This window comes from Spermophilus citellus, assembly GCF_964194105.1.
Source record: "Spermophilus citellus genome assembly, chromosome: 4".
Taxonomy (NCBI): Eukaryota; Metazoa; Chordata; class Mammalia; order Rodentia; family Sciuridae; genus Spermophilus; species Spermophilus citellus.
Genome location: NC_138185.1, coordinates 125,468,741 through 125,493,937, shown reverse-complemented (window position 1 = coordinate 125,493,937; position 25,197 = coordinate 125,468,741). Strand labels below are relative to the sequence as shown.

The window sequence follows — 25,197 nt, the reverse complement described above, 5'->3', positions numbered from 1 at the left end:
GACTTGGAGAATAATAGAATAGACTGCTCTACCTGGATTTGAAGAATGTGATTGTATTACACACAGTAAAATAAAAGAGAACCTGAGGGATCAATTGGCAGTAAAGTTAGACAATGGTCAAGTGGCTACACAGTATGCCAGATATTTCAGGTCACATATCCTAATAAAAGTAAGGGAAAAAAATAACCTAACAAGTACTTGTTATGGAGTAATTGACTTTTTTCTGTGACTGAGGAAGATAAATGGATATACACATAATAAGTAATTATAAACCAAACTAAAATACTATTGACACCATTAGTCATGTACACTCAGTCCACATATCTCAAGTGGAATTATATGTGCAGAAAATATTTTCTTATAAAGTATATCATGATGAAAATATAAATATGCTTTTATTGATTTACTACCAGTGAGTGATAAAATATAAAGTACTTTTAGTTTTGCTTAATGCTATGAATGTGTCATTTAATCATTTATAGCCTGTATTTATGGGTGTCCAAATCATGTATATAAGTACATACACACACACACACACACACACACACACACACACACACACATCTTATTTTGATGCAATATGGAATATATTCCTATAATACCATAACACCAGTTAACTTTCATACAACTAATCAATAGAATTATATCAGTATAATCTGAAAGTTAAATTGTTTTATATGTAAATTTCCCTTGGTCAGAGGCTCAGAAATATTATAGAAGAAGTATAACTTCAACAGAAAAGAAAGAGCTCCCACCTCAGCTACTGCGCAGACCTATTCAAAGAAGAAGAAGGAAAAAAAGCGGGGGCGTGGTTTCCCTGCACATAGAGTCTCTCTCGGAGAAGGTCTCCTGTGTTCAGAGACCTACTTGCATGGGCATTACCTCAGCCCACAGTTGTATACTACTATCTTCTTGTTCTTTGTTTTACATTTTTAATATCCCTGAGGCAGCCATCAGCCTTACTGAGCTCATTTCCAGCTGTCCAAGCAGTCTCTTAAAGAATCAATTATTATTTTGATAACAAAATTTTATGAGCTTTATTGTTTTTTCCACTACCATTTTGCACATAAACCTTACTATTTTTTGTGCCCAATTTTGAAGCATATGAGGGTTTTCAAGAATATGTATGTCATGTTACAGCAGAAATGTTCTATATAACATTTTATTCTCTATATTAGGACTTTCCTAAAAAAGCTCATCACCATGTAAATTTTCCCTAGCATTGATATCTACAAGTTGGAACCTATATTATTCATTTATTCATAGATACATTTAATAAATACCCTTTGAGCTTCTAGAATGTACTATGCACTGTGCTACATACTTATTATAAAATATGAGCAAAATGGGTCATGGTTGCTGTTTTCAAGAACCTTGTAGTCTTTAATTCCCCAATGATATGAGAGAGAGAGAGAGAGAGAGAGAGAGAGAGAGAGAGAGAGAGAGAGAAGAAGAAGAAGAAGAAGAAGAAGAAGAAGAAGAAGAAGAAGAAGAAGAAGAAGAGGAGGAGGAGGAGGAGGAGGAGGAGGAGGAGGAGGAGGAGGAGGAGGAGGAGGAGGAGGAGGAGGAGGAGGAGGAGGGAGGGGAGGGGAGGGGAGGGGAGGGGAGGGGAAGGGAGGGGAGAGAGAGGAAAGAAGAGGGAAGAGAGAAGGCAAAACATAGAGAATAATGGTCCAGAATAGCTGATTTTCTTTACTGTGAGAATATTCCAAACCACTGAAGAACTTCACAAAATTTGGTACTTTTGTAGTTACATGTGCCACTGGACATACCTCCACTGCTTCATTCCACTGCTTTGGATTGTTTATTCCAGTGTTTTACAAATTCTCTTCCCCAAGTTTTGAGGGTTCTAGAGAAAGCCTCCAGCTGAGGAAGAGATCAAGAGGCAGGTCTCTGATAGGTTGGACAGCATTTCAGCTCCACCTTCTTCATCCCCGTATAGATTTATTTGTGGGGATTGGAGTAAGAAAGTGACAGCCAAAAACGTCCAGTCCATGTGCTACCTTAAACTGGCTGTGTTAGTTTCAGGATTGTTACTGCAATCCATTCAGTAACCCAAACCTAAGACTCTCAGAAGTGGGGCACCTCTGAAGTCTGCTGTGCTGGCAAGTTACTAGGTATCTTTGTCCCATTTAAATAGACTAATTAAGGGCATTGGATATAGAAGCCACAAACATTCTAAGGGAAATAAAGAAAATGGTCTAATTACTACTTTTCTACTGTGACTAACATTGACAATCTGAAGACTGAGTCATCTTTCATTTTCTCTTGTATGTTTCTAGGGACCTCAGATGATTTTCATTGCAGCTAAAGATCTTGGACAGTTATCCAAACTGAAGGTAATAAGAATAAAGAAACTGGTTTCCTGTGAAAAGTAATGAACTAACTACAGCTCTGCAAAAAAAAAACCCATTCTCCTGCTTATAAGGATATCTAGCATGGTGGGATTAGAAAGATGTGTGTCTGTGATCTCACAATCTGCATTGAGAATTTCAAACTTTGCATTATAGCCATTAGCATTATTGCTTTTGCACAAAATTATTAGAGAACATATTTTCTTTCATATATTAAACTGCTTTGTATGCATAAAAGCAAAATGGAACACTACATAGAAATCCTCTGAAGCTTAGAGAAGTCTTACAGCCAAAAAATACAATATAAGAAAGCAAAACTCATCAAAGCAAAAAATGAACTTGTGGACATGTTCAATCCCATTAAATTAAGTGAGGATTTGTTGATGAAATAACCTTCCCTTTGTTATCACTTGGAATTCCCCAAACTTGAAATTTATACAGGGAAACTCAGTCCCTATCTCCCTAGGATAGGAACTTAGCTGGTTAAAATGCATATTGTTTTTTCTTTACTCACTAGAGAATGGGTAGCACGAACAGACTCCCTTGGTTCAAATTTATCTAAATTTGTGACATGGGCCAAAGCATTTAACCTTTCCAATTTTTATATGTGGCATTTTAAAACACAGAGAAGCTTAACATTTGGTCCATAGGATTGTAGAAATAAATAATATAATTCATATATCATCTTTGCTTGGCAACTGCAAGGAGTATGCCACTTCATTTGTCCCCAGCTGGTAGCTCATAGTTATATATTATTGGTATTGTTTTATATCTACAACTCAGTGGGAGAGTAATAAATTTGCATAATTATTTACCAAGGTAAAATATATACTTCTAATTTCAGTATCCAATTGTATCATTAATATCATCTCCCTTCCTCAGGAAAAATACAAAAAACTTAAGATCAATAATCCATAGAGAAGGCATAACCAACACCTAAATTTTTTCTCATCCAGGGCTACTGATAGTTAAGAAGGAAGATAAAAGGTAGATAATACTACTAAATTTTTTTTCCTCTTGTATTTCTCTTTATTCTTTTTATTACCTCTCTGGGATTTCTGGACCCTGCTTGAAAAATGGATTTATACAGTGTCAAAGTTTCTCATATAGAACCATGAAGGTGAAGCAGCATAGGTCTCATTATAAAAGAGATGACCCTGACTGCGTGTCTAGCATCTGTGTGATATTATGAAACATTCCTTCTCCCCAGGCTTCAGTTTCCTGAGTTGAATGTTATATCAGCTAAAATGTTTTCAATTTCAAGTGATAGAAGCCAAGCTAACATAAACAAAGAGGGAATTTATTGTTGCATGAAATTTTATAGTTCAATGCTAACATTGATTTCCAAGACTGCTTGATTAGGGATTCTATCAATGTTCCAAGATGGGGTTATTTTATCTCAACTCTGCCCTTCTCCTTGTTTGATGTATTACCACCACAAACCTTCCTTCCTGGTTGTAAGATGGTTGTTTCTGCTCTTACATCCCATGAACTTCAAATCTTGTGGGGAAAAAAATCACTCATATTAGTATCAGGAATCCGAGGAAAATATCCTGGTAAATCATTGGCTCTGAGGGAGTGTTTTCACCATTTCTAAGATAATCACCATAGCCCAGGAAAAGACATGGGCCAGTTTGTCTCAATTCATATGGGCCCTGCACTGGGGGATGAAGTAAGCCCTGTCCAAATCTTAGGAACTCTGTGTAGTGTAGGATAGAGGCTAGCTACCTGGAGATATTTGCCTTCTGGGTAGCCAAAATTAGAATCCATAGAAAACATGACACTCTCATACACTTTGTAGACCCCAATTTTTTGCACTTTGGTAATATTCTTTTAATTCCTTGAGGCAATCTATGAATGAAATGATCTTTAAAAGTTATTTTATCTATGTTGAAATAATCTGAAGGACTAGAACAAGAATCTTATTAACCATAGGTGATAAGAAACTAGCTTAGTTCTATTTTGGGCCCTTGATCATTATTTTTCAGTTTGTCCATATAATTATTATTGCTTGCATTACAGATCTATAAATGTTCTATAATTCTGTGTGAAATACTGAAACTCCAGCTGGTACAAAGAACTTCACATTTTATAAAGCCAATTACTTTTGTTTTAGTACTTTATTTTAATTTACCACTTTATTTTTAAAGAATTTTAAACAACTTTCCACTTTCAATATATTTAAAAGTAGACTTGATCTGCTGGAAAGGCACTATTTGAGATAATTGTGCTGATGGATACTTTGAGAACTCATAAATATAAATGCTAATAAACTAACCTTACTTAAAAGAATACAAGATCAGAAATATGAATAATGTGGGGAACTTTTCTGTACTTGACTATGGATTTAGGATTAATCATTAAACAAGTATTTATTTAAAATTGACATAAGCCTATTACTTCATACTCTGTATGTATGCATATTATGCAGGCCTGACATTACTGTTTAATGGGATTCAATTTACTTGACATAAAAATAAAAGTAAATATGCATAAATGGGATGTTGATATAACAAAAAAAACCACTTGATAAATATGCCTGAGACTATGAATTTACTACAAACCTTTCACTTGCTCAATAATTCTTTGCTGTCATCTCCCAAAGACTCCTTTATTTGAATGAAATAATAAGTCTCAGAAAGTTATTGCTGCAAAAATTACATTTTATAGTACCAAAATATAGTATTTATTAGTAAATATTTAAAAATAATATAATTGCATTATAAAAATAGTCAAGATCAGAAAAATTTATTTAGTATAAAATATTTGTATTAACAGGTCATAAAGCATTTTCCCCCTATAATTTAGCAAAAATTTCTCTTAGCCTTTGAATCTCAATAGATATTTACTATTCCTCTTTTAAAAATGTTAAATGAACTCAGTTATTTAAGTTCAAATTTTTGTATCAGAAAAAAATGTTTCATGCATAACTCTGTTTGAAACAAGTATTTTGAACCCTACGAGATAAACTGAAGAAATTTCGATTCAATTGCCCAAAATATGTTCGGTGCCCAGCAAGTGACTGTTGCCAAGGTAGACCCTGAAAAGCTGAAGAAGTGAAAAGGATAGAGATTATCTCCAGGAACTCACAGCATCTACTAAATAATAGAACAAGAAAAGGGACAGAACAGGACAAGCCCCTAGGTATGATTGCACATTTTGAATATTGCACAGAAGTACCCAGCTAACAGAGCAAGTGAGGGCTGGAACCAAGCCCATGTTCAGCTTGCCAAGCCCTGTGTGCTGAGTTGGAGCTGACTCATAGGAAAAGGGATTCTTTTTATTCCAGCAAAGGCACTGATCCATTAATCAAACCATGCATTCTCAGAGTTGTATCTGCACATGGGACTTTAATTCACACAGAGGTACAAACATAAGCTGGAAGGAACCTGAACTTCAGGAAGACAAGAGTCTTCTTTTTATTGAATAATATCTCAATCACCTACAAGAGTGTGGCTTGTCATAAGCACTCAATAGATTAGTAGCAGCCCTGGAGGATTGTATCCATTGGGTGGGGGGCGGGCAGGGGGTGTCAGGAATTTTTTAAATTTTCTCCTAGACAAATATCTATTTTCTTTATTATTTTCTCTAAATTTTTACCATTGTTTTCCTAAGTAAGCTTTGAATGATGGGTTGAGACAATGAGGAAAATTCATTGTTAAGTAACAAAATCAGTTCCAAAATATTAAAGTGATTACAAAAGATTGAACACCTCCACAGCCAAATTCAATTAGTTCTTTGGGGCTTTTCCCAGTAATGAGTAAGAATTAAGGGGATCTGTGAAAGAGAATAAAGTAGGGCCCCTGTATTTAAAGTAGAGTACATGAGTATTAATTAGGAGAGGCTAAAATTACTCCTCAAGTCCCTTCTGTGTTTGAGACTTCTCAGTATGACAGAAAGCAAAGCAAGGAATTAAGGTGAAAAGGCTTTGACACACAGTTCTCAAAATTCTCAGACTTCTTTCGTTCTTTCTCTCTTTTTTTTTTTTTTTTACATAAACTTGCAGTGAAAATAAAGTCACATCTCTGTACAAGTACTGCTTTTTAAGGAGTCAGGTAGCATTTCCTTTGGTAGAATGGATATTTATTAACTATATGACAAAACAATCATTTTGAATACACCCATGTGAAAAAGGTATTTCAAATTGTTATTGGATTATACATATTTTTTGAAAGTAGTGAAGTAAATGAACTGATGATTGTGTAAGCAGTCATTAACCTGTTTTCCAGGAGCACATGATTAGAGAGGACGCCAAGGGTCTATCACCAAGACAATGTGCTATAATGGAGGTGGTCCTGGCTACCATCAAGGTAAGGTTTATGCCCCTGGGAGTGTACCCAGAAAGCCCACCAAACACCCTAGAGTTAGGTACCCCCATGCATGTCTGTTGAGCTATGCCAGCCAAGATAGTTGAACAGATGCATTCCCAAGCATGCCAGATGAAGCCCTGGGTGTCTCCTTATTACATTTATATGACACTGTATACTTGCTTCCTTCATCTCTTCCTGAAAGACATGGATGAAACTTATATTCTATAAATGTTTTAAAAGAAAGACATGTATATTCCCCAACCCAATTAAAGAGATGGTTCAAGAGGGTTTTGCATTAACAGAATTTATTTTTATGTTATCTATGCTTGTTGAAATGGTTTTTAAAATATCAACATTCTGCTCTAAGTAATACAATAATTTAATTTTATTTTCTGCTGAAAATGCAAAGGCCTTATGTTGCATGCATTAATTTTTCACAGACAAAGCTTGACCAAAAGTTATTCTAGTGTGAGCTAAATGTTGCAGATCTCAAAATGTCACTTAAAAGTTTTTGTCAAATAATTCATATATGTGAATATATTTACACACACACACAGCATGTGTGCATACACACACACACTTTTTATGTATGAAAGTTTTTGTTTTGGGGAATTTTTTTGTTTTATTTTTATACCAGGGATTAAACCCAGGGTTACTTAACCACTGAACCACATCCCCAGGTCTTTTTAAATTTTTTTTTGAGACAGGATCTTACTAAAGAGCTGAGGCTGGCTTTGAACTTGTGATCCTCCTGGCTCAGCCTCCTGAATTGCTGGGATTACAGGCTTATACCATTGTGCCTAGATGTGAAAGTTTATTAGAGTTGTAATGAGGGAATTTTTCTTCTAAATCCAAACTTTTTCAGCATTTCCATTCTTCACCTGAAGAAACATCTATCATCAAGGATATGTGAACAGTATAGCAAAGAACTGTTAGCTAGGACTCATTTACAGAGCATGGCATAATCCCATTGCGTAGAAACAGACATTGCAATAGTATTTATTAAAATAGAGTTCTACCCAAATAAAAACTGATATCTTCACAAAACTGTCACTACATGAATTTTGTTTTACTGTTTCAGTACTGAAAACCACAAAATGAAAGTTATGAAATAAGAGTTTTGTAGAACCTGCTGGCAACTGAGGAATGCAGTTTAGGTGTAAGACTACGAAAGTTGAGTTTCAAAGAGACAACAATAATTTTGCATAGAAATGCAGTAACTTTGAAAAATAATTTTGAGGTTAAAATAGACAATATAAAAATTCAGAAAAAAATTAAAACTCAATTCTCTTTGAAAATTATTTTCAGATATTTGAATATGAATTGACTAACTGTTGGAGTCATAAGAATACTGATGACTACATATAGGATATTGCTAGTAGAAAAAAATTATAGAGTGTACTCTGAAAAATAAAATAAAATAACATTTTTAGAATTTGAATTCTGCCCATTATGATTTTATTAGAATAATTCTTAACTTTAGAAGAGGCCAAGAAATGTGTTCTGTAGAAATAGGAGCAGCATTCAATATGTTGACTGACCTGGCTCATTTCTCTAACTCAAACATTTCTCCAATTCTTCTTGGTGGGACCACATAATTGTCACCTGCAGGATGAGTTTTCCCCAAACTCTGAGACAGTCTTGATCCCCAAGCAAATCCCTTTGATCCACATCCTGATAGTTCAGATATCCCACTTTCCTATTAGGCCATCTGTTTAAATCCTTCAATTCAGTCTCGGCCTCTAGACGTGTGCCTTATTCTTCAGAAACACAACTACTATCTGGTGTTCAAGATCCAGTAAATGGGTGCATATCATTGTCTCGTTCTTTCAGGACTGGAGTCTGACTCTGGTCCTCTTGAGCCTGAGATCAGGTTCGTACTTCTCTTCATCCCTAAATTCTGTGATTCCACTCTAGGGACCTCCATGTTAGGACTGTTGACCCTCTGGTCTGCCCATTTGCCATGATTTTTACTGATTTTGGCATTTTAGAGCCCCTGTCATCTGATTGCAAGAGCTGAGACTCCCTTTACCTTGTCTGCCTCTTGAGATTTGCCTGACTGACTATCCTACCATGCACTACCATGTTACCAGAATGGAATTCAGGAGAAGGAGGGACACTATTTAAGAAAGTTGTAACTCCAAGAACTAAAGACACAGGTCTGCCTGGAGCCCAACAAAGGGAGCAGTATGATGCAAGAAGAGACCTCACAAGAAAGTTCTTAGACCAAAGCTGCCGACGCCACCCAGTCTAATTCCCAGTGGCTGCTGAAGTGATGATCCTTAGTTCTTATTTAGCTTAATTAATCAAATAAACTGGAAATGATAAAGAGAGAAATGAAGAAGGAGCATTCTATAAAGTTTGTAGCATATCATCTGATCCTTATAAACATGTTGCAAGGTAAACAGGTTAAGAATTATCACTTATATTTTACAGATGAGAAAACTGAAGGCAGAGGAATTTTAAGGTTTTATCTAAGGCCACAGTGCTGCTAGTAATTTTCACTGCTGAGAAAGTGCTCCAAACTATAAAGTCAGTGTTCTTAATTCTGTTACACATCTCACTAAATGTTTATGAAATGTAACATGTAGCAGGCTAAAACGGATAATACTTCTGCAGAGATTTTGCTTCTTCCTAGATTAGAATGCCAATTTCAATCATTTGATTATTTCCCAGTTATTTAAAAATAATTTAAAATCGTTCAACCTCTATATAAATATTGATTAGAATATTAATTCTCTTAAATACTAAAACTTTCATTGGGATACAACTAATTTTTTTTCAGACCAGTCATAAGTATTTTCAATTATTAATTCAAGAATATAAAATATGGTAGAAATAGCAGAAATTACCTATAGATATGATGACCTATAGATAGGATAGTGGGACTTTGACATATCCACCTGAAAAAACAACCAAATTCATAGTATTTGAAAGTGAAAGTAGTAAAGTGACTACTAGGAGACAATTAACCAATAATCTATTTAATATGTGCAAGCAGATAGAGAGACTATAGGTAATCCCTAGCCTGGGTACTAATTTGGCTTTTGAGTTCTAATCCCCTATCTCATGAAAACTCAGGACCTGCCACGGGAGCTCCTGAAATGTGATTATCTTTTAAAAAGAAACAGGAGAGATTTTTCTAAGCAGCAGCCACTCTGACTTGAGCATGAATCCAAAGGCTGAAGAAAATTTTTAAATCCTGAAGAACCCTAAAATTATTTCATGAGAAAGTTTGAAATATAAAGAAAAATGCTGGCTAGTTTGATTTTTTTCCCACCCTCTAAATTCACCAGATCATTTTTTATATAGATCTGAACATAACATACTATAATGTATGTTGTAGATGCATTGATATCATGTATTTGGCAACACAGAGTTTTCCCTGAAAAATAAGAGACATATATGTGGGCCAGGGCCCTCTAGAAATCTGCACTTCTTGGTATAAAAGACAGAATTAATATTAATTTAAATTCAGATATAGTTTTGAAAGCTGTTTATTACTTTCTTACTCAATGCTAAGTAACACCATTTTTTTAACGTAAGACTCCAAATAGCTGAATATGGTTTTGAACTACATCTTATGCCTCTGAGTTTCTTATCCTGAAAGAAGTCCTATCTTATCCTACTCTCCTTTATCCAATTTTTGTGACTTCTTCTCAGCATCATCTTTTTTTTTTATCATTACAAGCACAATTTTGCATTATTTAAAATTCATCTGCTTATGGAAAGAACCTAGCTTGCAGTATTGCATTTCAAAAATCATTATTTGAGAGCTTAATGTATGTATAATATAGTGAATAATGAAGAATAATGAAGAAATAGGTGGAAGTATGAGGTCTTGCCTTTGACTTAAGAAGAAAAACATCCACCGTCAATAAAATGAATTTTGGACAAAGTACTGGTAAATGCAGAGAAGATGATGAATTATCTCTGGGTCTAGGGTAAAACCTCCCTAGGGAGGGACATTTGGGAATTTAGAGGACAAAGAAAGATAAGACTATGGAAGAAAAGGATGGTAGGCCTAGAGAGAAAAACATGAGCAATATGAAAGTTGCTCGTCACTCTGAACACTTCAAATATTCTAGTAGAGGAATAAGTCACGACTGTCTGAGTATCACAGGATTTGAAAGAGAAATATGGGATTGGAGCCAAAATGCTGGAGGTTAAACAACAAGGTAAAGAATCTCAATTTTAGTTTGTCAGCAAAAGGGAAACATTGGGATATGCTGTGGAGAAGCAACATATTCTAATCTCCAGTTGTATATGATGATTTCTGAGTATCTATCAAATGACTTTTTAAAAAAGCCTTCTTGGTTAAAATTGGGTTCTGCTTTTATCTAAGTTCACAAAATGAATTATCTGCACGGATTTGCCAGAAGTATGATATGAGTGTTGGAAGTAAAAATGTGATGATAGGAATTTGCTACCAATATAGTATATGGTACCAAAAAAGAAATTCTTCTTACAATCTTGTGGAAAAATATTAGCATGTTCCCATAAGCCAGTTAAAAAAAAACATTGTGAAAGATCAACAATATATGACAAATAGGAAGGGTGTGAGAAATTTAGAGAATTTTATTGGAATTATAAAAAGAATGGTTTGCTAAGCATTCAGACAATATTTATCCTGATATTTTTATTTGGCAGTATTATTTTCTTCTCACGAATCACAGCCAGGTTTGAAGTGCTTTATTTTATGCAGTCTTATGGAGAATCCAAGAAACAGGAAAAAAATTTCTTCATTTACTTTTTCAGAAAAAAAAATGATATTTCATCCTCAGCTCTTTCCAAACCCCATTCAGATATAACAGTGCTCCTTACCACACCCTGACATTAGTGAAGCCAGGCTATCAGTGTGTCCAGGTGGAAACCTTTAAAAATTGCAGAAGTGGATATAGACACGTGTAAATAAAGTGTTTAAAACTATGTGGGAAATGTCATTGATAGAACCAAGAAGTATCAAGATAGCAGGTTACTGAGAGAGAGAAGCATTCGGGTGACTCTCCTGTGGGAATATTACTACTACTTGGGATTATCATGAGAAAAATGAATGAGTTAGCACATATAAAATAATAAAAATATTCCCTATCATGTAGAAAACTCTTCATCTCATCTTAGAATGGGCTCATTTTGATGAACTCTTTTCCACCTTTAAAGGCAAGATCCCAAATATTCCACTGGCAACCAGTGTTTTTTTCTCTTTCTTATTAAACTTTCTTTCTCCAGGAAGCTAACCATTAGAATCTACTCTTTCCACAAGCACTAGTTTCAGTTTTGATGGCCTTGCTTTCTTGCCTTTTTATTTACTGTGCACAGCACCTTCTCACTCTATAATACAAAGGCACAAACCCTCCAAGATTCTTCAGCATTCTGAGACTCTTTTGGGAAGCAGCACTGTTCCTTCTCTCAAGAAGTTTCCATTTAAGTTATTGAAACATGATAGAGGCATATTGAATATTAAATAATAATGTATTAACTTATAAGACAAATGTGTAAGAGATGCCAACAGGTTGCTACAAATGTTGATTGAAGGGCACAGACAAAAAGTGATAAGGATTTACAGGAAGTGAGCAACCAGTAGAACTCAAGAGATCAGGGAAAGCTAGAATGGTTTTCAAGGACACATGGGAATTCACTTGCTGCATAGGACATTTCTCTTCAGAGGATTCATGACAGGATCATAAACAGGAAAAAAAAATTTACCATGGAAAGGCACAAAAGGAAAGTTCTAGAAGTCCAGACTAGACCACAGTGTGGCCTGGAGTGAATTTACTGAATGTTTGCATACTGAAGCAGTGTAAAATGAGGTTGAGGGAGAATGCCTGGGTTGAAAATAGCAAGCTTCTTTTGTGCCTCAAGTATATTCTACAAAAGAGAACCCATTCCTGATTTTGAAAATACTGTATGCTAAAAATGTCATTTCTATAAGAATAAAATCTTATAGAAATGTGAAAAATAGATTGCATAGTTCAAGATTATAGTCACAGAGATCACAATTATTATAAATGATGAGGGCTTTCATCAAGATGATGGTTACAGAAGTAGAAAATAAAAGATGGATATGAGTGAAAAAAATAAAAGCAGAGTCACTGGAACTTGGCAATTCAATATGAGGCAAGAGGGAGAAGAAGCCTAGGTGAACTCAGTGGTTTCGGTGACTGGGAAAGCATAGTTATACTAAGAAAAATAATAAATCAGGCAGAAGGACTACCTTCCCATTGCCATGTTGAAATTAGATATGGTTTTAGGAACATGGAAATAAATATCCATCTGCCTGAGACATAAGCTGGTGCGTAGGAGACCAAGGTAGACTATAGATTTGGAGATTATTCCACCAACTAAATATATTTTTTTGACAAGTGAAAAGAACTCTACCATTCAAAATGTCTTCCAGATAAAGTATTTAATTGCATATTTATAATACTACAGGCAATATGGATATCTCTGCTACTGGTGTATAAATGAATGAACTGCTAGAAGTTAACATAGAGGTTAAATAACCTATATGAAAACTCACATTGTACAGAAGTCAGAATAATTATATCTGCTGGGATACTGTAAAGAGCAGCCAATGAGGTAAAGAGAATTGTAGAATCTCAAAATTTCAGACCCAAGACTCAACACCTTGTCAATTACCTATAGAGAGATGTCATCTTATGGGGTAGTTAGCCCTTGTTAGCCCTTGGTCAACTGGCCATCACTGGATAATGACCAGTGGTGGGCTTTCACTAACTCACATATAACAGTTTTGATGTTTAAGATGTACTATAATTAGAAAGGTTTTCTTTATATCAAACCAAAATCTACTTCCCCACTACTTCTAGTTATGTCTTTGCCCTCTTCCTGTCCTTTGAACTACTGTAAAATAATTCTAATTCCTTTATTATGTGATGGTCTTTCAGACATTGAAGGAAACTGCAGATCAAACTGGAGAGTCTTTAGATTATGCCGCAGGTCATAAAGGAAAAATAAGAAATTGAATCTCCATCTTTTGTTTAGAACCAATGGAAAGTAATCCACTTTCACATGCATTAGGGAGACATTCAGAAAGCTTCAAAACCCCACATTTACAAATTTCCCTCTAGTGTATAATTCCCCTCTAGCATATAATTTTCTTCTAGTATATAATTCACTATAATGAGTGGAAATCAACTGAACTGTATTAAACTGTGGATGGTGGATTTTAATACTTAAGACATCCAGTCCCAAACATCAGTCCCACATTTCTGTTCTTCAAATTCAAGCCTCAGCAAAATAAAAATTTCTCTTCCCTGTTCCTTCAGGGTCAGTTTCAAAGAGTCAAAACTGAATGTGAAATTTCTGAGGGCCAAAATCCATGCATTAACCACAGCCCTCTTTCTCCTGATTATCAGTGCTTTGGGTGCTGTCACCTGATATCTAAACACCCTGAGAAAGACTTCCATAAAGCATTCTCAGAGACCTTGTATTTGCATAGCCATAGAAATCACTTCCTTTACTGTTTGACTGAGGAGTCTATGGCATGTGTTATTTTCCTGTGTCCACTGAAGAGGCAGCTTTCATTCTTAGCACCATGCAATTTGTTTTCTCTCCTGACATAATGACCCTCTATCCTAGGTTTGTTTTGTGCAACATCTCCAATTATAAAACACCCTCAAAAGACAAAGGCACTGTTTCTGCCCTTAGAGAACTTACGTTCACCAGATATCCTGCTACAGCTTTCAACAGAATTACTCATAAGACTCTGTGGCTAAAAAGGAAAAAGTCAGGTGAATACCATAACCCCAAAACTCTAGGGAGGCCCCTGGGCTTTACGCAGGAAAAAATTACACCTTAATGTTTGTGATTTTTTTAAAATTCATGATTAGTCCCCTAAGTCCCAACACCTACAAAATAATGTCTTGGTAGAAAAACACTTCTTCCTATAGAGTTATTATAGATAAAAGGATAAAAGGGTAAATGTGTTACATATGCCTTTACACCTTAACTCTTGTTCTTTCTTACATAGCCTTCTAGGTCCTCAAAACTATCTCAATTATATGAAGTCCAACACACTCTTCTTTCCTAGGTTTTCCCAAATCATATTCTATGGAACACTTGCCTCCTCGAAATAGTTGATAGACATCCAGTGATGTAGGTATCTTCTGACCAAATGATTTTAATAACCCAGATATATTAATAAAAGGTTAGAAAGATTGCTTTACCTCTGTGGCTCACAGAGGCTTTACTGTACTAATAAGCATTGTGAATCTCCAAAAGTACTGTCTCATCTCTTTTCTAGGACCTCTACTGCCTAGAAGCAATGTGTAGCTTCTAGGCAGCCCAAATTTAGTGATGAGAATAGAATAACAATAGCAAGCAGTGTTTTTTCAAAACTTCATCAAAAGAATATATTGTGAGAACAACAAGTACCTCTGCTCTATCTAGGTGGTGCTGGGACTCCCAGGGTTTCTCTGGTTACTTCATGGGATCATCCTCCCTGCCAGGTTCACTGCAGTGAATTAACTGGTGGCTGCTGAAGTTAAAAGTAGCAGTACTGAAAAAATATCACAGAGATCACTTCTTTGGAAGCCTTTAGTAGAAAACTAAAGTGTTCCTCAGTAGAAACACTTGCCTCCCCACATACTCTGTATTTTCAACTAATTTTTATTACACCTGCAATGTGTTATTGGGGTCATTTGTTCACATGTTGGTTTTATTTTCCTACCAGATTATAATCCCTCTGAGAACTATCACTGTACTTCTGTTTTATTTCTTTGGATTCCAGCACAAGGTCTGACCCATGGCACAGGTTTAATAAATAGTTTCATGACCCAATCCTCACAAATTAGATTGTAAGAATTATGGTCAGCCTTATGAATTTTGTCACCTATGTGACTTTTAAACACTCTTAAAGAATAGTTTTTAAAAGAGAGTATAATGGTGCAATTATGAAATGGGTCAAAATGTTTTCTAACTCATCAGTAATATATTGCAGCTGGCTCAATGGAATTACAAGAATCACACATATATATATATAAGCAACGAGAACTAAAATAACTTTACAAATAGATGTAAAACATGTCTATCTACAAAACAATAATCAGTTGCATACCTCCGCAGATAGTTTATTTACATTTCTATGGATAAAAAAGTCATTTGCATTATTAGAAATTTTCTATAATTTACAGTTTTTAAATAGCTCAAAGACAATAAAAAGTAAAAATAATCCAGATGAGTACAGTAGAGAGAACATTCATGTTTCTTTTTTGTCCATTTTTTCCTGACAAATGGCAAAATATTACTTTGTCACCTTGGTCTCCCCGCCTCCTCTCTCGTATTATAATCTTCTAGCAGTTATGCTCAGGCTTGTTAAGACTGGAGCTTACCTGAGAGACCCTGGCAGAGAGAATGCCTTCCCTTCCAGAGTTCTCTCTTCTTGTCTTAAGGTAAGCTATTCAGTTCTGGTAGCTTCTTGGTTCATTATGTAAAAAGACCTCCAAAGACACCCCACCCCTCTTGCAGGTGACACAGTCAGGACCAAGCAGAACCTTCACCATCAATACACCTTATCTCTTTGCCATGTTCCTTGATGAAAATAAGTATATTTTTTCCATCCATTGAGGTTATTAAAACAATTCTGGATTGTCTGCATGGGAGGATATTTTATCATTTTTATAAGAAGATCCAAGTGTAGAACGATTTAAAATATCATATTTTTTCTTCTTTTACAGAGGAAGAAAAGGCCTTTCCCATTTGCCTCTGTTTTCTCTTCAGAGACACACACAGCTCTTGCTACAGCTTGCATTTTATAGTGTACTCAGCATCATTGAGTCAAATTTTACACAATTATAAATTTTTCTTCTTGGGAAGAAGAACTGCAATTGTAGCAATCTTTCTTATGGTTATAGCCCTATTGCCTACTTCCTCTGCCCTACACCCTGAATCTCTTCTAATTGTACCTTTTCAAAGTACATGCAGATGCTTACAAATTCCCAGAATAATTTTTTGCATCTCCCTTCGAATAGGGGAGAAATCTGAGATAATTATGATTTTTTTTTAGTTCATCGAATTGTTCCACCTCAGAATTTCTTAAGGTCTGAGATGAAAGGATGACACATATCCATTTAAGTGGGTGTATCAGAATCATTTATTGAGCATCTTCAAAATATTTCATTCTGTCAGAATTATAGATCATAGTGAGCCACAGATAACTAGTAAATACTCAGTTTCCTCTAGTATTATTGGTACAGGAAAAGAGAACCATTTACCTGACCTTTACAAAACATCCATAGTTCTATCACCTATTTCTAGACATTCTGCCTTTCAAAAAGGTGTTTGTGCATAATACAACATGAAATGCTAACATCCCTCAATGGCCATATTTATAGTCTATGAGCATATATCTTCTCTACTATATTTAATTTTTTTTTTGTACTGGGGATTGAATCCAGGAATACTCAACCACTGCTGAGCCACAACCTTAGCTGTTTTTTGTTTGTTTGTTTGTTTGCTTGTTTTTTTGTTTTTTGTTTTTTGTTTTTTTGTATTTTATTTAGAGACAGGGTTTCACTGAGTTACTTAGAGCCTTGCTAAATAGCTGAGGCTGGCTTTGAACTTGTAATCCTCCTGCCTCAGCCTCCAGAGCTGCTGGGATTACAGGAATGTGCCACTTATATATAAATATTAAAATGTTTTGAGCTTTTTAGAAGACAACAGCAAACAAACAAACAACAACACCAAAATATATTTTTTTTATTGTCATTATATACAAAGTTTGGGGGTTATTGAATTTCCAAGTACCATCCTGCTTCATCAGGTTGGCCTGTGTCTAAACAATCGTGTGATTAGAGGTTGGGAAAGATGGAGTGGTAGGCTTTAACCTAGAATTTTAAATTAGTGTCTGCAAATTAGGTGACCAGAAGCTACCTTCTCTGTTAAATTTTGATAACCCTATGTATTTTTCTCATGCTCTAGAATTTGAAATGAATAAACAATTGGAAAATTGTAACACTATTATAACTTCATAACCTATTTGTTTAACTAAAGTTTTGAATGAAAGGAAAAACTATAGACCTTCAAGAATCTTATTTCTTGGGAACTTGAATTACATGATGATAAGTTAACACTGTACAAATGTTAACATTATATATTGTACCTACCTTTCACTTATCATACTGTATTATTATTTTGAGTTTCTCTATTAGAGTAATAAAGTAATTTTATTATCTTCTAGTACTACTTCTCTCTGCTTACATGACTTTTTCCCCCCTTTTTAGCAATATTTTCATGCAGGAGGAAATGGCCTGAAAAAGAATTTCCTGGAGAAAAGCCCAGATCTTCAGTCCCTGAGATACGCTCTCAGTCTTTATACCCAAACTACTGATGCCTTGATAAAGAAATTCATAGACACTCAAACCTCACAGAGTAAGTTAACGCATTCAACCTGAGGATAAGGTAAACTGAACACTAAACTAAAATTCAACCTCAGAATTATTATAGTGTTAATATTTTTTCTAGAGTAAACTGAAGCATCATTAGGAATGGAGAATTATGGTTAACAGAGAGTACCAGAATTTTAGCATTCATTAATTATAATTGAAAGGAACAGGAAGTTGGCCAGTTACAAAAAGAGAAAGGAAAACAACTTTCATCTCCTGTATTTGGGACAACCCTGATGTATATTCTATACTCACATCAGTCCAGAGTTCCCCTGGGGAGAGGGTTCCAGTTCCCCTCAGCAGGCTGGCCTGATAGCATGTCCTTCTTTACTATTGTTTCTTTTCCTTTTTCTTACATCTCTCGCTATTATTACCAGTGTTTCCCAGATACTTTCCAAGTAGACTCATTACCTTTGAATGCTGGTCTTAGGTTCTGCTTCTTGGACAATCCCATCCTGAGGTCACATGGTTGAAGAATAGAGAGCCAGATACAAACCCAGCAAGTCCAGATATAGATTCTAAATTCTCATCTACTGTGTACACATGTCCTTGATGATAAGTACCATGGCTAAATACCTTGAACGAATTTTTCCCAATTACTTGTACTTTTTCTCATATTTTCTTAAATTGGGAACACAGAATTATTGAATGAAATTAACTTTTCTTTTAAAAAACTTTTTGCCTCATCCTTTTCTATTTTTTTCCTTGTCTGTCTGTTATATTAACTATAGTAGTATATACAGGGGAAAAGACATTTTAATTAATTACTTCTTTTGACTGTGTTGAAGTCAAACAATACAAGTTCCTTTAAAAATACTTTTTAGGGTTGGGTATGTAGCTCAGTGGTAGAGTGTTTGCCTAACATATGAGAGACCCTAGGTTCAATTCCTAGCGTGGCAAAAAAAAAAAAATAAGATAAAAAGATATTTTTATTTGAATTTAACTATTTCATAGGTGGGTTTATAAGTATAGAGGAGCCTGCTGTAGCTTGATCACTTATTCTTTTTTTTCTTCCTCTTCTCTTAATTTTTCCCTGCTCCTTTCTTTCCTATTTTTACCCTGCCTTCTTCTTTCTTTGTTCTCTTTTTGGAAAAGAGTTGAATGTCATCTTTCTCTAGTAGCAAATAAGTAAATAAACAAAATAAAAGAAGGAAATTAAAAAGTACAAGGTCCTTCAAGTCTCATTAAAAATTTATGAACCACAGAGTTCAAATGATATCTGTCATATTGGAAAAACACTACCTTTTCTTCTTTATTCCATACACTGAAAAAAAAATCCAAAACAGATGCAGAATTTCTGAAGTACATAAGTGAAACTGAGCTCAATATATGAGTAATATGTTTATTATTTTACCAATATACCCCAATACTAAGACAACATCTTATTCTGCATTCATTTAACAAATATTTACTAAGCATCACCTTTCAACTCTGTCTCTTACAAACAAGAATATTCAAAGGTAAAGATGAAGTTTTGTATACAAGTGGCTGTAACATGATGATACTCAAGCAGGGGTGTTTTTTGTCTCCCAGGGGACTTTTGGTAACATCTGGGGAGCTTTCATTTTCACATCTGGGACTGGAGGTTGCCTTGCTGGCCTCTGGCCTCTAGTAAGTAGAGGCCAGGGATGCTGTTAAGCATCCTAAAATGCACAGAGAAGCCCCCAAAACACAACAACAAAATATCTGGCTCCAAATGGCAATAGTGTGGAGGTTGGGACACCTTTCTCTAACATAAGCTAAAAAGAAAGAAGTTATATAAAGTAGATCACATTAGAAAAATGGAAATTTTGGCTTGAAGAGAAAGGAAAGGCAGAGAAGCAAGTGAGTAGATTGAGCCATGAGAATATAAAAAGAGAAAGGTGTTCTGGATGCAGATGCTGTCCAAGAAGGTATAACTTATATTCTTTATTCCAGAATCCCAATGCAGCACACACGTTGATGATATATTCTTATGAGGAAAAAGGTTCTTTTGCTTTTAAAGTAAAACTACTCACCACATCACTACATATTTTTTTTCAATAAATATTAAAATCAGTCTTGGGTTTCTCTGCACCATTAAAATATACAGAGATACTGTGCCAGGTTTTTAGGTAACATTTGCAGAAATTATTTTACTATTTGTAAGAATTTTTACATATTCTTCCTTTAGAAGTTGATTCAGTGGTTTAAACCAGCTGGTTAACTTGAAAATTCATACTTTTTGTTGTTGCTTTTCAAAGATTGGTTACTTACAGTTTTATAAACTGGTATAAAATGCATATCTTGAATCTTGATTACAATATTCATCAGGAAAAGAGAAGTTTTTCCTAACAGTTATATCATTATACCAAGGGCTCCCTTAATATTTCATGCAGTTTTAGACAGTGAAAAATGTGTAAAACTTTAACATATTAAGTCACTTTTTTTCCAATGGGTAATACAATTTGGAATGAAACACAGAATAATAATTGTTGAGCCATCTGTCCTTATGTGAGTTTTTATTAAAGCATAAGAAACCTGAATCATAAAACCTTTTCACAGAAAAGAGATGTTTATAAGTTATAACTTTCATAAAGAAAATGAAACTTTATAGTTGATAACTGTACTAATTAAAATATACAAGCTGAAATGTTTTTATTCTATTATCTATCCTCTTTTTAACTTTTTATTAGTAAAATCCTTGAGTCACTGCTTATCTGAAGTTTCTTAAAATTTAAATCACACCATTTTGGTCATTTTAATAACCTGTATCCTGCTGAAGTTGAGTTTAATTTGAAACAGGAAGCAGAGAACTACAGATTCACATTTTGGGATCTATTAATATACTTCAGTACAATCATATTGCTTTAATACAATGAGGGAATTGGTCCCTCTTATTTTTTTATGATTTTTATAATTTAAGTGGAAAATGTGTTTTTTCTGATACCATCTAACATAAAGTATGGAAAGCTTAAATGCCAGATTACATATCTAAGAAATTTTTATTCTCAATAGTAAAATTTGGAAATATCCCTCAAATATAGTCTTTTGGGGTCAATTTACCTAGAGAGGTATTAATTGTCTCTAATTGTGTTCCTCAAAATAAAAAGTATATACCCCAAAGTGGAAAAGAAACCATTCTATAAAATGGTTCACTATAGTAAGGGTATTTTCTTAATCAGAAATATAGAGAAACTAAATATTAATCATATTTAGTTGACAAAAGAACTGACATTAAAATTAAATACTGAGATTTGGAGCCATTGGCCTTAACTGAAACTTTAAATGGTTAGCCACCTGTGGAAGAAAATGCTGAGAAATGTCTTCAGCTTATTTGGGGAAGCAATATTAAAATCCACTCAGCCATTTTCAATTTAATGCTGATTTGAAAACCTAGTCAGAAAGTGGTTTCTTGTTTTAGCTTGCAAGTCTTTCAGAAATAAGCAGGGATCAGGAATCCTGTCCAATCGATCTGTCACTGTCCTTTCCCTGGGGACTATTGGACTAGCTAGTACGGCCTTTCAAAACCAAGGGTTAGTCTTTACTTTGAGTCAGAAGTGGAAAAAGAAGGAGAATTTGTAAAGTTTGTCTCTTCAAACATTGCAGTCAGTCTGATGACTTTCACAACACAAATCTGGGTGAAGATCCTCTGTGCAGTCAAAAAGCTGTACACAAACAACTTGAATAGGAAGGGTTATGCTTCTGAAAATGCTGACGCCCTTTTCAAAGTAGAAATGGCAAGTGAATAAGGTTAACAGTAACGCTGAGCAAACATCTATTGTGCACCAAGCAAGCAGTCTACCTCTGCGCTATTCCTCCAATCATCCTGCAAAACCAGTAGCATTATTGCACCTCTCAGATGAGGGCATTAAGTCACAGATGGGTTCAGAAACTTACTGAAGTGTGAGTCACATAGATAAGTAGCAGAGACAATCCCCTCCACCCATCCATCATACATACACACACCACTATCTCACTCTCATTTTCTTTTTTTCTTTTTTTGGTACCAGGGATTGAGCCCAGACGCACTTAATCACTGAGCCACATCCTCAGCCCTTTTTATTTTTTTATTTTGAGACAGGATCTCACTAAGTTGCTTAGAGTGTCCCTAAATTTCTGAGGCTGGCCTCCAACTTGTGATCTTCCTGCCTAAGCCCCCAGAGCCACCTGGATTACAGGCATGCACCACCACTCCCAGCTCACTCTCATTTTCATCAGCAAAGAAATATGGTGTCTTAGTCTGGCTTACTCCAGCCCAGGATTCCTTCTCCCTAGGTTTGAATAACTGGGCAAACTCCCTCCTTACTTTACATTTTTATGTGACTAATCTTCCTCTATTCAGATTTTCTTCAAATTGATACTTTCGTTTTTATGCAGACAACAAACTCCTTCTAGAACCTTCTTACTTTTTCCTTTGTTTCCCAATGTCCTATCATTCTAGCTCTAGTTGCTAGACATGCTTAAGAGCTATGAAACTTTTGAACACTAATTAGAAGAATTTATATTGTAGTGATCCAAGTTGAGTGCAAGAAAATGCATACTGCTTCCAGTAAACCCTTCAAACAAAGCCTGATTCCACTCCTCTGGCATCTAGTGTGGTTGTGTATAAAATATTGCTACTTTGGTCTTCCCTCTTTGTCCTACTCTTTCTACCCTCATCCCCATCATCCCAAGTGTTCGTATTGTAACCTCCCTGAGCACAGTGAGTCATATCATGGCTGGTAACTGATAATTCTCTCCTCTTACAGAAAAGAGGCACTTTGCTTATACATCCTTGAAATCTGTGTTCAGTACAATGTAGGCTACAAGTAAATGCTTAGTAAATTTTAGGACAAATGAATACTATTAAATAAAATGTCAAAATTTTTTAATTGTGTGATATAACATGGTTTCTCAGTTTTAATTTATGGGACCACAAACCTTTATCAGAAGCAACTATGTTCATGGCCTTGCACTAAAAACTGGAGCACCCAGTGTGTATATGCATGTGTTGCACACTTAGGGAAAAAATAGCTTATAATTCTGTGGCTGATACTATTTATTAGTTATCATATAAGGGAAGAAATAGTAAGTGACACTGAAGGGGTATATAAAGTTAGAAAGAATAAGATTATTTTTATCAAACTCTTAAAATGATGATATTTTATTAAGTCTGTTAAATAAAACTCAAAAGCAACTAGGACAAAGTGAAGTGTGCTACTATGTTCACTTTAGGTCACTGAAAAATTCATGTATCCTTTCATTTGCTTCATTTTTAGGAGCATTTACCTTGTGCCAGACTTGGTGCTAAGTGCTAGACACAGTAAAAGGAAAGGTTGTGCTGAATATCTGTTTGCTCCTCCTGATCCACTCTACTCTTCCCAGGAGGCGGAGCTGCATGGATTACAGATTCCTTCTATTTCCTATTTGGGTCAGACAGTAAGGACTCCTTCCGAAACCCTATGAGAGGAAAAGTGAGGCCAAATATGCATTCTCCAATCTCCCCTCTGAATATGGTTCCCTCAGGCTGACTATGTCCTGAATTTATCTCAAGCTTATCTCAAGAACTCCCTCCTTCCAAATGCCAGTAACTATTTCCATCCCTCATCCCTTATGGGTGAGAGGTGTTAGTAGCTCCATAATCCCTTGTAGTTTCCCCACATCCTTTGAAAACACTTTTTAAAACTACCCTAGGATTACTTTGAATTCTGTTTCTATTAATACTGACTGATATGATACAAATCTCTAGGGCCTTGCTAGTTTCTTTTTTTTTCTTTTCTTTTTTCTTTTTTTGATTACAACTCTTTGTCATTTGGATCATCAAAGATTATCATGTTTAAATAAGTAAGCATCAGACTATCTCTTCAGAGTGAGACAAAATAATGAATTTTGATGACTGACTTGTCCAGAATGAAAAAAAAAAAAGAGCTTTTCATAGGAATATTTCCATCACATTCTGGGCAGGACATCAAAATCCCAGATTCGATTCCTTACAATGCAATTTATGTTGCTCAGCATTTCATCTTTTTTGGAAATTTGAAATCAGAGTGAAACAACTGGGAGTCATTGGTAAAAACATTGTAAAATTTAAGAGTTTTTGCAACATGGAATAAGCAGGTGCTTGTTGTTTGTCATGCAACAGGAAAAATCATCATTTTTACTGAACTAGTAACTGGCTATCCATATTTCTAACTCAAAACAGGTGTAGTTCCATTGTTTCTTCATTCTGTTTATGGCATGATTATTTGAAAGTTTCATTTTTATCATAGCACTACCCATATTAAATGAACAGCTGTGTATGGAGGGGGGTACATTTCTTTATTTCTCTATTGGATGAAAGGCAGATCTCATTCCAAAGTTATAGTGAGTATTAATAGTATTGGAATCCCTGTTTTCAGACTTATGGTTTTCTCTGTTACTTGCCTTCAAAAACTAAGATTGGCCTAGATAATTATGAAAGTGAATACTGTATATCCTATTTTAAAAACAAAGCAAAACAAAAACTTGAAATGACAATCTAACAACCACCCATACTTATAGTTTATTACAGTTTATAAGTGCCTTCAAATAATTTTGTTCTGACTTTAGCCCCAAAACAACTCTACAGAGTCAGAGAGCTTCAGATTATTCTTGGTCTAGTATTTCACTTTGCTTCTGGGTGCACTTTAGAGACAGTCATCACACCCAAGAGCAATTGAATGTCATTACATGATTTGAGGAAGAATGCAGTATAGAAAACAGACTGATCAGAGATGAGACAGAAGCAGGCAGACAAGCTAGAGGCTGTAAAAATACCCACGTGAGAGTTGTGGTGGGCTTGAGTGGCAAGAATAGGGGTGGAGTTAAGGGCACACCTGAGATAGAGTTCAGCAATAGAATAGGTGAAAGTTATTAAATTAATTAAGATTGGTGTATAAAATTTCTTTTACAGGATTCCAAAATAAATTACTTCTGTGCAGTAAATTATGATAGATATTTTTTCCTGCTGCTTATAATTTTCCAAATGTTCAAATATCGCCAAAAGTCCAGGTTTTTATGAATCATACTTCTTTAAAAAATAAATATGAAAAACACTTTGCTATACAAGGTAAATCAGATTAATTGATTACAAATCTGTTATTAATTCAAAGCAATAGATTTTGAAGTCATACAGGGCTTTGTATTTTCATCTGTGGCTTTACATAAACTGCC

The 25,197-nt window shown here is 34.9% G+C and overlaps 1 protein-coding gene across 1 annotated transcript in view; it reads left to right on the top strand.

Moving 5' to 3' along the window:
- UNC13C (unc-13 homolog C) overlaps positions 1-25,197 on the top strand; it is a gene marked incomplete at its 5' end in the record, with an annotated part of 578,171 nt that overhangs the window by 487,992 nt on the left and 64,982 nt on the right. The window contains 3 exons of the mRNA XM_081292419.1: positions 2,283-2,339; positions 6,584-6,664; positions 17,905-18,052. Coding sequence (XP_081148545.1) covers positions 2,283-2,339; positions 6,584-6,664; positions 17,905-18,052 — 286 coding nt within the window. The remainder of the gene's footprint in view (positions 1-2,282; positions 2,340-6,583; positions 6,665-17,904; positions 18,053-25,197) is intronic.